We start from the raw sequence: 14,199 nt of genomic DNA on the forward strand, positions 1-14,199 counted from the left end.
CGGATCAGATTTCGGTTCAATGGTGAAATATAGTCGCATACAACTCCGGCTGAAAATGATCTTTAGACTTGTCGAACCTTCAAGGACTTGTTTCCACGTACTCGTAATAATGGTATTTTCTAACAAGTGCTTCTTATTGTACGCAAGTGTTTTACAATTCTGATAAGGTATTGGGCATGAGCAAAATACTTTGAAATAATGTTTTTCCATTCTATGTTTCATTCTAGAAACAAAAGTGGTCTATGTACAAGGTAAACCTCTCAGCCAAGGCACAAATAAAAGAATGGCTTATGTCAACTTTGAGCGTCACAAGTTTCCCTACCTCAGCGTCACCAGTATTGGTTTAGATTATGTTATGGATGAAAGTAACTGCGGATTTGCCTGTGTCAATACTTCGTCATATTTCTCTTTTAACTTGGCCGCATTTCATGATATCAATGGCAAAGTTCTGTTGCCACCCCAGAACAAGGTATTTTCTTCGCAGTTTGCATCAGAGCGGACATATCATTCACCGATTGTGATAGGGGTTCCTAACAGACTTAGAGAAATTCAGCGGCCAGAGTCTATTGCCTGACCTCTTTCCCGGCTCATTTTTCTGCCAGTTGAAGCACCTAGCTTTCGATACAAATAGCCTCATATTCACCCGTGTCACACTTAACCTGCTCAACCTAACTCCTCACAAACTGTATCTATTCTCCACTATCTTGCAGCGTCAGCGGCGACAGGAAAAATACATGTAGTGTCAAATGAATTGCTCAAATGTGATTGGATAACAGACTTCGCAGGTGTGAATTAGGAACGCGTAGTAACTAAACATCGACAAACAAACACACAAACAAACACCAACAAAACATCAAACAGCTACACTCCGCTTAACTTTGGTTATGTTATAAAAAAATGTTAAGTCACTGTTTCTTATCTAAGTGTTTTTGGTATGAGCTCTGATCTATTGGTAGTTTATTCTCGGTTGTTATTCGGTTAATTTTCGTGACATTTGGATGTATAATGAACCTAAAAGGATGTCCCGGAGTTTCGATTTTTGCTTTACTTCTTGAGATATAGCGTCTGCTTTGAAAACTTCGCTCAAAAGCGCTACTTTGAAGTTAAAAGGATGGCTAAAAATTAACGAGGTGTTAAAATAAAAATTCCAGACACGTTTTTTTCAGATCAACATGTGTAGGTCACGTTCCGATAAAATAGAAGCGTGTTTGTTAAAATGCGTCGTCAAAGAAACATATGTTGTAATACGTCTCAGCAAGGAAGAATAAGCTCCAATTCTGTTCAATCATAAAATTAGATTAAATATCCGAAATAAGTGTTTATTAAGCTTTAAGAAAATGCTTATTTTTACAGGTATAGCACGCATTATATCTCGGTTAGAATGAAAACGCTGATTTTCCTTCTTTCATTTATAGTTGCCTTCAAAGTAACTTGCGCGCATTTAAGTTAATCAGCTAAGACGTAGATAAGATTGTTTTTCATTATTTCGAGTTACAAAAAATGACGCAAGTTCTGTTAATTAAGTTAAACAAAATTAAAAACGCACAAAGGCTACGTGCGTTATGCATATTATTCCCTTCTTGTAATTACAGCTTGTTTCACTTCTACATTTAGCTACGAAAGCACCTGCCTTATTCCAACAAAATAAAGGCCAAAAAATGTTAGAAAATAACAGTTGTTTACCGCTTTTAGAAGTTGGCTCTCTGTGCTGAACATGTTATGCTGGATTTCGCACCAAATATCTCAGTTTGAATGAAAACGTTGATTTTCCTTCTTTCAGTCAAAGCGGCCTTTTAAGTAATTTGCGTGCATTTAAGTTAATCAGCCACGACGTATATAAAATTATTTTTCATTATCTTGAGTTACAAAAAATGAGGCAAGTTCTATTAATTACGCTAAAAAAAATGAGAACGCACTAAGGCTACGCGCGCTTTGTATATCTAACAGATATTCCACGAGTGCGCGTTGGATATGAGATGATAGCCAACGAGGCGCGTAGCGCCGAGTTGGCTATTATCATCTCATATCCAACAAGCGCGAGTGGAATAATTGTTTTATTAAAAACGCCCTCAAGATATTAGACAAATCGTCTGGACTTTATTTTGTAAGAAGAAACCGGATGTTACAATGTACAGATATTAGATTATCGTATATTGGCTCATACACCATAATGGCTGAGCCAATAAAAAGTCTTGAAATGCATTATCCAATGGTCCAGTTTTTAATAATGCCTCATTTCAACTAAATAAAGGAATGACATTTTAGAAAACAACAATTGTTTTCCACCTTTAGCAGTTAACTCTCTCTAGAGATAAAGATCGTATGTTGGATTTCGTACCCAAATGTTGGTTGAAAAAAATCTATATATTGAAGAATCACTTTTTATCATGAAAGTGACTTTACTTTTGATAACCGATTTATCCTAAGGCGTGCAGTAAATAATTTATAACGCCGATTCACTTTAAATATTAATGCTTTGGGTCGCAGAGACAAATGTATGCTGCAGATCAGTGATGATGATTGGTGGAGGAGGAAGTTGCTGTGCACGTGCAGATCATGGGATTGGAATCACAGAAACTGGCTCTTCTTCTTTTGTTGACTTAGGAACCAGCGCGACCGAATATGACTTTGGTTATGATGCTGTCACAGGAAACGTTCCATCACAGTCCTATTCTTTGAACTTATGGATCCGTTAATAATAATCAGGCCTTTATTTTTTCAAACTTAGTTTAGAACTAACGAACTTTGTAGAGGATGATTTGTGATTTAAGTTAAATGAGCATTTAAAAATGGTCAGTAATAGCAAACCTTTTCCTCCCATAGCAAAGATAAAATAACTTGACCATCACCCCAGCCGCAACGCTACGTTCCTTAGACATCTTTAGATTTTCACTGGAAACAAATTAATTGCCTTTAGAATTGCATCGTTGAATTAAATCTAGCTATCTGATTGGTTAACGAGGCGAAGTATTTAGCGTGGACATGCGATTTGAAAACGAGGCTAAGTGATATTGTTTCGCATCTACGTATACATAACAGCTATAGGTAACGCTGTTTCTTTTTTTTTTTTTTTTTTTTCTTGTATTTATTCAATTATACAATTCGTGCGATATCGGTTTTCGCGAGGAATTTAATGCGGAATTCCCTCGTCGAGTAATGAATTTTCCTAAGAAACTTTTATGCGAAAACAAAATTCAGCATAATCAATTTAAATGAATAAAGGCTGATAGTTTCTAACGAAACTGTTTGGAGCTGCGTGAGAGGGAGTAACGAAATAATTTGAATATATCAACAAAGTTGAAATGGTTAATTGGCCACCGTTGCGATTATAAAAGCTGACGTTTCGAGCGTTAGCCCTTCGTCGGAGCGGAGCTAACGCTCGAAACGTCAGCTTTTATAATCGTAACGGTGGCCAATTTACCATTTCAACTTTGTTGATATATTCAAATGATTTCGTTACCCCCACCGACGCAGCCCCAAACAGTTTCTTTAGAAACTATCAGTCTTTAAGACGTAAATAGGATTGTTTTTCATTATCTCGAGTTACAAAATTAAAAACGAAGCAAGTTCTATTAAGTTAAACAAAGAACGAGCACAAAGGCTACGCGCGCTAGATATATTATTCCCTTCTTGTAATTACAGCTTGTTTCACTTTTATATTTTGATACAAAAGCGCCTGCCTTATTCCAACCAAATAAAGGCAAGACATTTTAGAAAACAAAAATTGTTTACCGCTTTTGGCAGTTAACTGCCAAAAGATGTTATGTCGGCAGAAGATGTTATGTTGGATTTCGCACCCAAATGCTGGTTGAAAAAAAAAATCCATATATTAAAGAATCACTTTTTATCTTGAACGTGACTTTTTTTTTGATGACTGATGTATCCTAAGGCGTGCCGATTTACTTTAAATATTAATGCTTTGGATCGTAAAAACAAATGCGTGACGGTACGTAGTCTTCTTATGGTCGTCAAATCAGGGCGCACAATCTTAATTTCAAGTCGTGTAACTATTTAAAAGTGTTAGGGTACGAACATTCTGACTTTTTAGCAACGTGACTTTATTTTTGATAACTGATTTATCCTAAGGGGTGCAGTAAATGATTTGTTATGCTGATTTACTTTAAATATTAATGCTTTGTGTCGCAGAACAAATGTGTGCAGTAGTCTTCTTATGGTTGTTAAATTGGGGCGCACGATCTTGATGTCAAGTCGTTTAACTAACTAAAAGCAGCGTTGATGTACGAAAAGTCTGTCACTGCCTATCACATCAGTGATATTTTTTAGATGTATTTTAAAAAGCGAAGCCTCTTTTTCACTGTACTTCCCTTCAGTTTTGCGTTTGTGTTTTTGGTAGGATGGTATCATTGCTGGGCTGTTGCAGATGAAGGTGATACAATTGTTATTATCTTTTTGGTTACATCGTAAACTCAATATTTTTCCTGGTTCAGGCATTAACTTTCTCCCACTTTTGAGTGCAATGAAGATCTTTTTTTCGAGGGTACAGGAGTATGGGAAAATAATTCCAGCTTGTACTTCTTAGGTAAAGTGTTCAAAATCGTTGCCAATGATAATACGAGTTCTCTTAAGAAATATTTGATCCTTTTTAAGGTGAGCAACGATAAAAGTGACACTTGCTAAGCTGTCAATCCTCATGCATCGTCATTATTTCTCTCTTAGCTAGCGATTCACTTCAAGTTACGTGAAACAGATCCCGCATACTAAGTATGACACATACTAACCTTCAAGATATTTATACTTGACAAAATCATTTTCTGCGTTCAATTTCTTACTCTTGCGGCTAAGTCGGGAAAACGAAAGCAAGATCGATACTATAAAAGTTTTAGCAAACCATATTAAAAAAAAATATATAATTACACCAAGAAGACACCTGAGGTCAGTTCAGTCGCTAGCCAGTTTTACTCGCAACTAGAAGTTAAAGGACTTACCTGAACGTATTTTTGTAAGATATCAAAACTTTTACCACTTTGACATGTCGTTTTAAATTCTGGCAAGCTCCTTACAGTTTGCTATAGAATTGCTTTACTCAAAGATGAGGGAACTGATCAGACTTCGGTTGAATGGTGAAATATAGTAGCATACAACTCCGGCAGAAAATGATCTTTAGACTTCCCAAACCTTCAAGGACTTGTTTCCATGTACTAGTAATAATGGTTTTTGTTTTTGTTTTTTTTTTTTAACGCGAGCTTCTTATTGTGCGTAAGTGTTTTAGAATTCTGATAAGATATTGAGCATGAGCAAAATACTTTGAAATAATGTTTTTTTCAATCTATGTGTCCTTACTAGAAACAAAAGACGTCACCGATAAAGGAATGGCTTATATCAACTTTGAGCGTCACAAGTTTTCCTACCTCAACGTCACCAGTATTGGTTTGGATTATGTTATGGATGACAGTGATTGTGGATTTGCTTGTGTCAATATTTCGTCATGTTTCTCTTTCAACCTGGCCGCATTTCATGATATCAATGGCAAAGTTCTGTGCGAATTGCTTCCATCGGATATCTACAACAACTCAGACAAAATTATCTCTTACCAGAGTCATCATCACTATAGTATCGCAGTAAGTTGTAATAAAATGTGTTCACTCTGTATCAAAAGTTTCAAATGGAAAAGGAGAGGAATTACACACGATTTCGTGCGTATGGAGTGGGGTTGATTGCAGAAATAAGGAGAGAGGTCATTAGCGAGGAAGGTCAACTAACGGATACTAACTCTATTTGTAAAGACGGCTCATAATAATATTTATTATGACTGTCAAGCTTATTCCATATCACCCGCGTTTGTTTCTCATTGCTATACGTTTTGCTTTAGTCTCCATGTATCAGTTGGCCTTGTCAGAACCATGGGAAATGTGCTCCACAGTACGAGAAGAACGGTTACGTGTGTGTTTGCGCGAGAGGATACACTGGGGAACATTGTGAAACGGGTAAGACACAATTAATAATCCATTTACAAGACTGCTTCAAGCTTAACTGACAATGTAATATTCTATTCGCCAACAGGAGACTGCCCCAAATCTTAGTTGTTTACTGTTATCCTGCTGTTATCGTATATTTCCAAATTCTCCTGTTAATTTACCCAAAAGTTAATTTCATTTTTCCTTCAGATATTGACGAGTGCAGTACTTCCATTCGGCCTTGTGAAGTTAATGCAGACTGTCACAACACCTACGGCTCCTACAGCTGTTCCTGCAAAAGTGGATTTATTGGGAATGGAAAAACATGTACAGGTAAACCCTATCTGTTTTTAATCTGTTTGTCATAACAATGTGAAATTCGCTACACAGTACGAGAAAACGTACAGTTACGTTGGTTTTTGCGCGAAAGAATACGCCTGGGAAGATTGTGTGACTGGGGAGACACAATTTAGTGCATATTTCATTAACTGCTTCAAACTTAGCTAGTAACTGAGTAAGTGAGTTTATTTAAAAAGGGTAGCCCATTCAGCAACGAGCCTGGTATCCATAGGGGCCCATGGAAATAAAGATATGTACAATTTGAAAATTTAAAATTGGAGTAAAAATTATGATCAATTGGAATAAAAATTATAATCAATTGGAGTAAAAATTATAATTAATTGAGCTAACTGCCTCCCGGTTAACTCAATGTATAGAGCGCTGGACTGTTGTGCGGGAGGTCGAGGGTTCGACCCCCGGCCGGACCAATACTCAGGGTCTTAAAATAATTGTGAAGAATTTTTGTACCTTTCTATAAGATCAATAAATGGTTAGATATTCTAGTCTTCTCGGATAGGAACGAATTAATGGAGGTCCCGTCTCCTGCAGAGTAGGGGTAGGAGACGTTAATTTTCCACACACGAGATAAATGTGTGATGGATGTCCTCCCATGGGGTGGGGTGGGTGGGTGGGATGGGTGGGGGATGGGTGGGTGGGATGGGTGGGTGGGATGGGTGGGGGGATGAGTGGGTGGGATGGGTGGGGGGATGAGTGGGCGTTTTAGAGGGCCACTAGGGAGAATACTTTTCAAAAGTAATTTGTTTCACCCTCTTAAAATAAAGGTTATTATCATTATTATTATTATTATTATTATTATTAAATAACATTTAAAGGGCTAAAATACACAAATATGATAACATGTTAATAGATTTCTAAAGGAGAAAGGTTACAAATAAAAAATATCTAATAATCAAACTTTTAAAATTAATCCAGGAAGGGGGCACTCTTAATATAAACGTTAAAATAGATTGTTCCTTCATACTTAAAAGTTCTCTTGGTACAGGTCGTTTCTTCTTCGAGTCGCCTGATCATGAAAAGCCCTATTCCTTGTAAAAAGCTGAGTAAGATATTTCGGAACCAAATTATTTAAGCGCTAAAGTACTTTTATGCAATTTCCTTCTACAGGCTAACCTTAATCAGTTAAGCTCGTTGAGAGTGTCTTTTGAAGTTTTCCTTCGAAGAATAATTCGAGCCGCACGGTTTTGTAAGCGCTGAAGCTCTTTGCAACATCCTTCTGAGATTTCACCCCAGGCCACATCGGTGATCTTTACAACTAAGTGTTTCTTCCAATACAACACCCAAATAGTTAAATTTGGCTACCCTTTCTAAGACCTTGACGTGAGCTGGATACAAAAATTAGGCGATTTTGCGAGATCTTGTCAACTTACTCTGATTTAACATAAGCTTGTTACTTTCCATCCATTGCGCTACTCGATTTAAATCATCCTGTACTACCTTATTTATTACCAAAGTACAAGGACTCGTAGCGTATACCACAGTGTTATCCGCATACATATTAATGAAACAGTTTTCTAACCACTGAGGCAGGTCATTTATGTATAAAACAGAAAGAAGAAGCCCTACAATTGAGCCCTGCGGAACACCAAATTGGATGACTTGGCTGGAGAACAAGTCCTTTTCAAAATGTACCCTTTGTGTTCGTGTCGGAAGATAGTCCCGGAACCATTCCAGCGTGCTTCCTCTGACTCCGTAGTTTTCTAGCTTGTAGAGTAAACATTCACGGTCTACTAAGTCAAAAGCTTTTTTCAAGTCAATTAACACAGTGCCAGTAGCTATTTGTCTATCCATGTGATCCAAATAAGATCGGTGAGATAAACCTCAGTCTGAAGTTTCCCTGGAGTGTTTCCTGTGGAAACCTGATCGGTGGATGTACAGTTAAAAAAGTCAAGAATTGAACCTGAATAGCACCCTCTAAGATCTTTGATACTTTGGGAAGGAATGAGATCGGCCGATAATTATTCTTATCGTTCCGTGTTCCTGATTTAAAAATAGTTGTTTTTTGTTTGGTAAAAGCGCATTTAAAGTTTTCCACAATTCCCGCGAGTCTTGTTTTTCACTTAACTGCTTTTAATACTAGTTTGGTTTTTCTTTACGAAGTTTCATCGACACAGCATTTCGTAGCCTTTTGTAACTACTCCAGTGAGGCTAATTGCTAGTATGAATAGCTTTCTTGTGATGATAATCGCGCCTTTTCATCAAATCTTTTACAGTAGGTGTGATCTAGGTTAACGATCTCCCGCGCACACGACGGGTGACAACTTGCGCGTTACTATTAGCTACTGACAAAAAAAATCTTAAAAGGATTCCAGGCATCATCTGGATTTGATCCAAATTCAACAACATCCTAAGGGATACAATTCAAGCCTACTCAGAATATTTCAAGATCATAATGTATATAGTTTTTCGCCTTAACTGTCTTTAGTGTAGGGAGTTTTATTTTGTGAACCGTTCTAATTCCAAAAATGGCGCACTGATCGGAAAATCCAACCAAAATTACACAGGAATAAAGGCTGATAGTTTCTAAAGAAACTATTTAAGGCTGAGTCGATGGGGGTAACGAAATAATTTGAATGTATCAACAAAGTTGAAATGGTAAATTGGCCACCGTTACGATTATAAAAGGTGACGTTTCGAGCGTTAGCCCTTCGTCGAAGCGAAGGGCTAACGGGTTAATTACCATTTCAACTTTGTTGATATATTCAAAATTACACAGGAGGGATAAAGTTCGAGCCTTGTAGTGAAGAATAATTCCATTATAGTTCTGGAATGTTCAGTGATTCTCACGTATTCAGTAATTACTGATTTTCGTCAAAAGCAAGGTACTGGTGATACGTCAGAAGTTCTTTGCTTTCGGTTGATGGCCAGATGAATTCAAAGCAATGTTCGAATTAAAGTCCCCAAAAGAGTGACTTCATTATCATCCTTTGAATAGTTCGTTAACATCGTTTCAGTTTCACCAAAGAAAGCAGAAGCATCCGAACTTGGTGACCTGTATTGGCTGCCGAACAAGATTTTGTTGAAATTAGGCGGCGTAAGTTCAAATCAAAGCGCTTCAATATCTGAACTATTTTCATATCTATAAAGTTGAACTGTAGATGGTGGGCAATATAAACCGCCACGTCGCCTCCAAAACAATCTCTATCTCTTCTAATTATGTTGTAGTCAGGAAGGTGTTGTTTATCTGTGATACTCTCGTCAAGCCATGTTTCGTTTAAAGGAAGAATGTAGGGTTCACGCTAATTAAAAAAATAGGCGTAATCCATCCAGTTTGTTTCGTAAACCCTGACTGTGGTTATTTAGATGGTAAATTCTTAAGCCTTTCGTACTGCAAGGAGGAGCAAAAGGTGGCTCGGGATTCGGAAGAAAAGTTTACTCTCATTTAGTTGCGTACCTACCAGCTTCCAAACGCGAAAGGTGACCATCTTCCGAAAGTATTTAAAGCTTTCTTGAGAAATGGAGCACCATTAGACAAGTTAGGAGGTAAATCATCACAGAGCCAGATGAACACAACCGACCAGCCATTACGAAGCTCTAGCTCTCTAACATTATATTTCTCTTTCACGACTGGATTTGACTCAGAGCTTAGCTGTTTACCGCATTCCTGTCGTTAACGTATACTTCCAAACTCTTTTGTTCATTTTGCCAAAAATTAATATCGTTTTGCCCTTGCAGATATTGACGAGTGCAGTACTTCCATTCGGCCTTGTGACATTAATGCAGACTGCCACAACACTAACGGCTCCTACAGTTGTTCCTGTAAAAGTGGATTTATTGGGAATGGAAAAACATGTACAGGTAAACCCTATTTGTTGCTGATCTGTTAGTCAGAAGAATGTAAAACATTGGAAGAAGACATACAGCAACGTCTGCGTTTGCGTGAACCATGCAAATGGGGACATTGTGTAACTGATGAAACAAAATTTAGTGTACATTTACATGACTGCTTCATACTTAACTGACGTTGTAATTCTCCTCCCCAATCGGATAGTGCCTAAAATTTCAGCTGTTAACCGCTTTCCTATTATTATCATTGATTTCCAAATTCTCTTGTAAATTTACCCAAAGGTTAATTTCTATTTTCCTTCAGATATTGACGAGTGCAATGCATCCCTCTGGCCTTGTGACGTTAACGCCAATTGCCAGAACACTTATGGTTCCTACAACTGTTCTTGTAAAAGTGGGAAAACATGTATGAGTAACCCTATTTGTTCTTAATCTGTTAATCACACCACTTAGAGTCAGTTAACTAATTAAGCTATAGCTATTTCCTCCCTGCGAGTTTTGTCAAATTAATAATTTAATTTTTTATAAATATATTTCCTTTGTGGTCACCAGAAAATTTCTTATGGTTAATTTATTTTAATAATTACGCCAAGAAAAACAGAAGAAGGTTGAAACCATTGCACAACTTGTTAAAAGCTAGAAAAAGAATAAATTAATATCCTTTTCGATATGGCCATCCAGAAAGACTTAGAAATAAGATTAAACTATCCATGCATTGTTATTAGAAACAGAAAAGATAGGAAATGTTCTTTCTTTGCAGGCTGGACTCTTATCGCTCGATTCTCAAACAGCGATGGCAAGAATTGGATGCGTGATGATGGTGAGTGGTGGTATGACCAGCAAATTGCCACTGGAGAGACAAACGACCCTTCAGTGAACAAAGATATGATCTCAACAGCCTTTTGGTCGGTCAGCGGTAGCAAAATAAAAATCACGCGCAGTGACGACCCCAGCCACACCCCTCTCTTACAGACCATGGGTAACTGTTTGGGTGGACAAACATTCCGATCGAAAATCACAAGTTATGGCGACTTTAGAAATGGCAAAGTCTGGGCCAGTGATCGGTGTCTGGGAAGTTGTACGGTTCAATATGGCGGACAGTACAAGTCAACAGACGGCTTTCAACAGGCTGAATGCAATGGAAACATCCAAAGCGCAGACAAGATCGGCTTCTGGTGTGACTGGAGTAGTGGTGATGGATCAGTAATGATGATTGGTGGAGGAGGAAGTAGATGTGCACGTGCAGATCATGGGATTGGAATCACAGAAACTGGTTCTTCTTCTTTTGTTGACTTAGGAACCAGCGAGACTGAATATGACTTTGGTTATAATGCTCTTACTAGAGCTGCTCCATCCCAGTCCTACTCGTTGAACTTATGGATCCGTTAAAAATAATCAGCTCTTCATTTTTCAAACTTAGTTTAGAGCTAAAGAACTTTATAGAGAATGAAATTATTCATTTAATGTCACTTTTTAATCCAAGTTAGATGAACATCTTAAAATGGTTAGTAATAGCGCATCTTTCCCCTCTCGTAGCAAAGTTAAAATAACTTGACCATCACCCCCGCTGCAACGCTTTAAACATCCTATGATCTGTACAAGCAGCAAATTAATTACTATTAGAACTTTTCGAGAAAATCAACTTCAGTAAAATTAATTTATGTCAGACTTACGACTCATCGATCTCAAGGAAATGTTAAGTATTCATTGATGATTGTTAAGTGATATCAGACATAAAATATGCAAGATATGTTTAATCAGTTCATCGGTTACTTCATCAAGAGATTTCTTAAGCTATATAAAATAGTTCGTGTTTTGTTAAATTGGCATAAAAAAAATGAATAACCAGATGAATAAAAACTTTTTCCTTGACGTATAGTATCTACTGAACAATTTGAAAAATTTAGATATAGTCTACTTATTATGTTCAAGTATTCTAGGCCATTGATCAATTGAACCTTCAATGGTTCAGCGTACCAGTAGGAGGCCTGGAACTAAAATCTGGACTACCAATGAGACAGCTTAAGAATAGTGTCAGTCTCTGATTACGGCATCTTGCTTAATTCTGCTAACTTTGTCATGAATATAATGGGGGGGGGGGGATTCTCTGTTATTCGCTAAGGGTAATGTGCCCATGAATGGTACTGCATTTTCACTACTGGATAAACTAAAATATAAAGGTGCATTTTTAATAGAGTTATTGGAATGGATCGCACATTTTCGGGCTTTTGAGGGTAAGAAAATTCTGCTAATTAGGGATTTCAAAATGGAAAGGTTCATGGCTTAAACGATGTTTACATTTTCCCAAAAGCGACCAAAATGGAGTCTATAAGTGGCGATATAATCAACTATAATTGAGTAGGAGTTCTAAGAAGCCAGCGGCACAGACCCAACACATGCATACCTCAGCCCCCCCCCCCCCCTCCCCCCTCCGCACGGATTATCCAGTTGCTGAACGTTTTTGAGCTAATTTAAAACTGAAAATCAGTAACCATCCTTGAACTAATCATTTTGCTAATGGTAGCCTTACATAAGAATTCTGCTATGGACTCACGCGGTGATCTTTCTGACGAATACAACCCCAACCTATAGAGTCCTAAAGTGTGACGTCACGTTGCCATGACAGCATTTTTTTCTGGTCTAAACAGTTTAAACTCATACTTCAAACATGGCGTCTTTATCGATATGCTCACTCGTTTCTTTCTTTTCTGGAGAGCAGAAATCGCTTGATCGCGGAGAAAACCACTTCAAATCCGACCATGTCCAAAGCTTTATTTATTCCAGGGGAGTTATCAAAGGTGAAGTCCAAGCAAGCATGAAAAATAAGGACTACAAAGTCACAGTAAGTTGCCAATTTGGGATCACAACACGTATGTTCAATTCGAAGAACTCCCAACCCCGATTTCACCTCCAATTTAATGTTTATATTGCGGAATATATATTGCAACTTACGTGTCTGTTTCGAATTATCTTTTTATCAGATTTATCTCGATGAAAACCTTGAAATAAAAAACACAGAATGCGAGTGTCCTCGCGGCGAGTTCAAGTGCAGTCACGCGGCAGCCATATTTATTTATGGCATCCATAACCTTAGCAGGACGGACCTGGAATGCCAATGGAAACGAAAGCGAAAGGCAGAAAGCGTACAGTCTGCAAGCCAGATGTTTCCAGCGCCACCGAAGAAGAAGAAGGATTACAGCCCTTTGGCGCGCGATCCTAGCCGAGAAGATCGGATGTGGCTGTACAGCGAACTAAAGCGCTATGGCAAATTTACAGGGACCTGCTGGATCTTGAGTCCCGAACCACAACCTGCTACCCCTCTCTCGATCAAGACGATTGAGGATATCATTTACTCAGAAGGTTTCCTTATGGCATCTACGAAGGAAAAACAATTAGAGTACTTGATTGAGAATGCCAAAGTAGAGGAGCTAGCTAGAGAACCATAAATGTTGTGAGCACCCTCACGGCTGGCCAGCGAAACAGCCCTGCATGGCACCAAGCTCGTAGAGGCCGCCTGACTGCTAGTAATTTTGGCTCCGTCCTCCAGGCAAAAAGAGTTACACCGTCTCTTATCAAGCGACTACTTGGGGAATACAACTTGAGTGCAGTTAAAGCAATTGCATGGGGACAGGACAATGAGACTGAGGCCCTGAAGTCCTTCACCAACATCACAAACTTTACACCTGTACAGACCGGCCTTTGGCTACTCGAGTCGGGAGTTCTGGGTGCTTCCCCTGATGGACTTGTGGGAGACGACTCGGTGATTGAGTGTAAGTGCCCCTACACACATCGAAATGCGACAATCAAGGAAGCTTGTGGGCACAAAGACTTTTACTTGGAGGAGAAGGAAGGGAATTATACGCTGTCTACCACACATGTTTACTGGCATCAGTGTCAAGGCCAGATGTTCCTGACAAAGCGCAAATTCTGCTACTTTGTTGTATGGACCACAAAGGATAGTGTTGTTATCAAGATTGAATGAGATGAATCTTGGGAGCACAATATTACTATCTTGAGTGATTTTTACTTTCATCAACTATTCCCAAAGATTACCGAGGGAGAACTTTGAAAAGTGGTGCACAGATGCTGGACATAATCAAAGTGGGGGGGAGGGGGGGGGAGTGGGAGCTAATGTAAATAG

At 38.3% G+C, this 14,199-nt stretch overlaps 2 protein-coding genes across 2 annotated transcripts; both read left to right on the forward strand.

Moving 5' to 3' along the window:
• The first annotated feature begins 4,145 nt into the window (after positions 1–4,145).
• LOC148740063 (uncharacterized) lies at positions 4,146–12,098 on the forward strand. The gene is made up of 7 exons (XM_088748086.1): positions 4,146–4,387; positions 5,305–5,579; positions 5,831–5,945; positions 6,126–6,248; positions 9,948–10,070; positions 10,363–10,464; positions 10,819–12,098. Exons 1-7 carry the CDS (start codon positions 4,285–4,287, stop codon positions 11,445–11,447), a joined length of 1,470 nt encoding a protein of 489 aa, XP_088604212.1. The 5' UTR covers positions 4,146–4,284; the 3' UTR covers positions 11,448–12,098.
• Positions 12,099–12,645: 547 nt separating this feature from the next.
• Positions 12,646–14,170, forward strand: LOC148740064 (uncharacterized). Its single transcript, XM_088748115.1, has 2 exons — positions 12,646–12,900; positions 13,040–14,170. Exons 1-2 carry the CDS (start codon positions 12,727–12,729, stop codon positions 13,502–13,504), a joined length of 639 nt encoding a protein of 212 aa, XP_088604241.1. The 5' UTR covers positions 12,646–12,726; the 3' UTR covers positions 13,505–14,170.
• The last annotated feature ends 29 nt before the right edge of the window (positions 14,171–14,199 follow it).

This window comes from Stylophora pistillata, chromosome 2 (assembly GCF_964205215.1).
Source record: "Stylophora pistillata chromosome 2, jaStyPist1.2, whole genome shotgun sequence".
NCBI lineage: Eukaryota > Metazoa > Cnidaria > Anthozoa > Scleractinia > Pocilloporidae > Stylophora > Stylophora pistillata.

Coding starts and splice junctions, on each gene's coding strand:
- LOC148740064 (XM_088748115.1), top strand. CDS start 12,727: ATGGCGTCTTTATCGATATGCTCACTCGTTTCTTTCTTTTCTGGAGAG. Junction 12,901..13,039: donor ATAAGGACTACAAAGTCACA/GTAAGTTGCCAA, acceptor TCTTTTTATCAG/ATTTATCTCGATGAAAACCT.
- LOC148740063 (XM_088748086.1), top strand. CDS start 4,285: ATGTATTTTAAAAAGCGAAGCCTCTTTTTCACTGTACTTCCCTTCAGT. Junction 5,946..6,125: donor TGGGGAACATTGTGAAACGG/GTAAGACACAAT, acceptor TTTTTCCTTCAG/ATATTGACGAGTGCAGTACT. Junction 10,465..10,818: donor TTGTAAAAGTGGGAAAACAT/GTATGAGTAACC, acceptor CTTTCTTTGCAG/GCTGGACTCTTATCGCTCGA.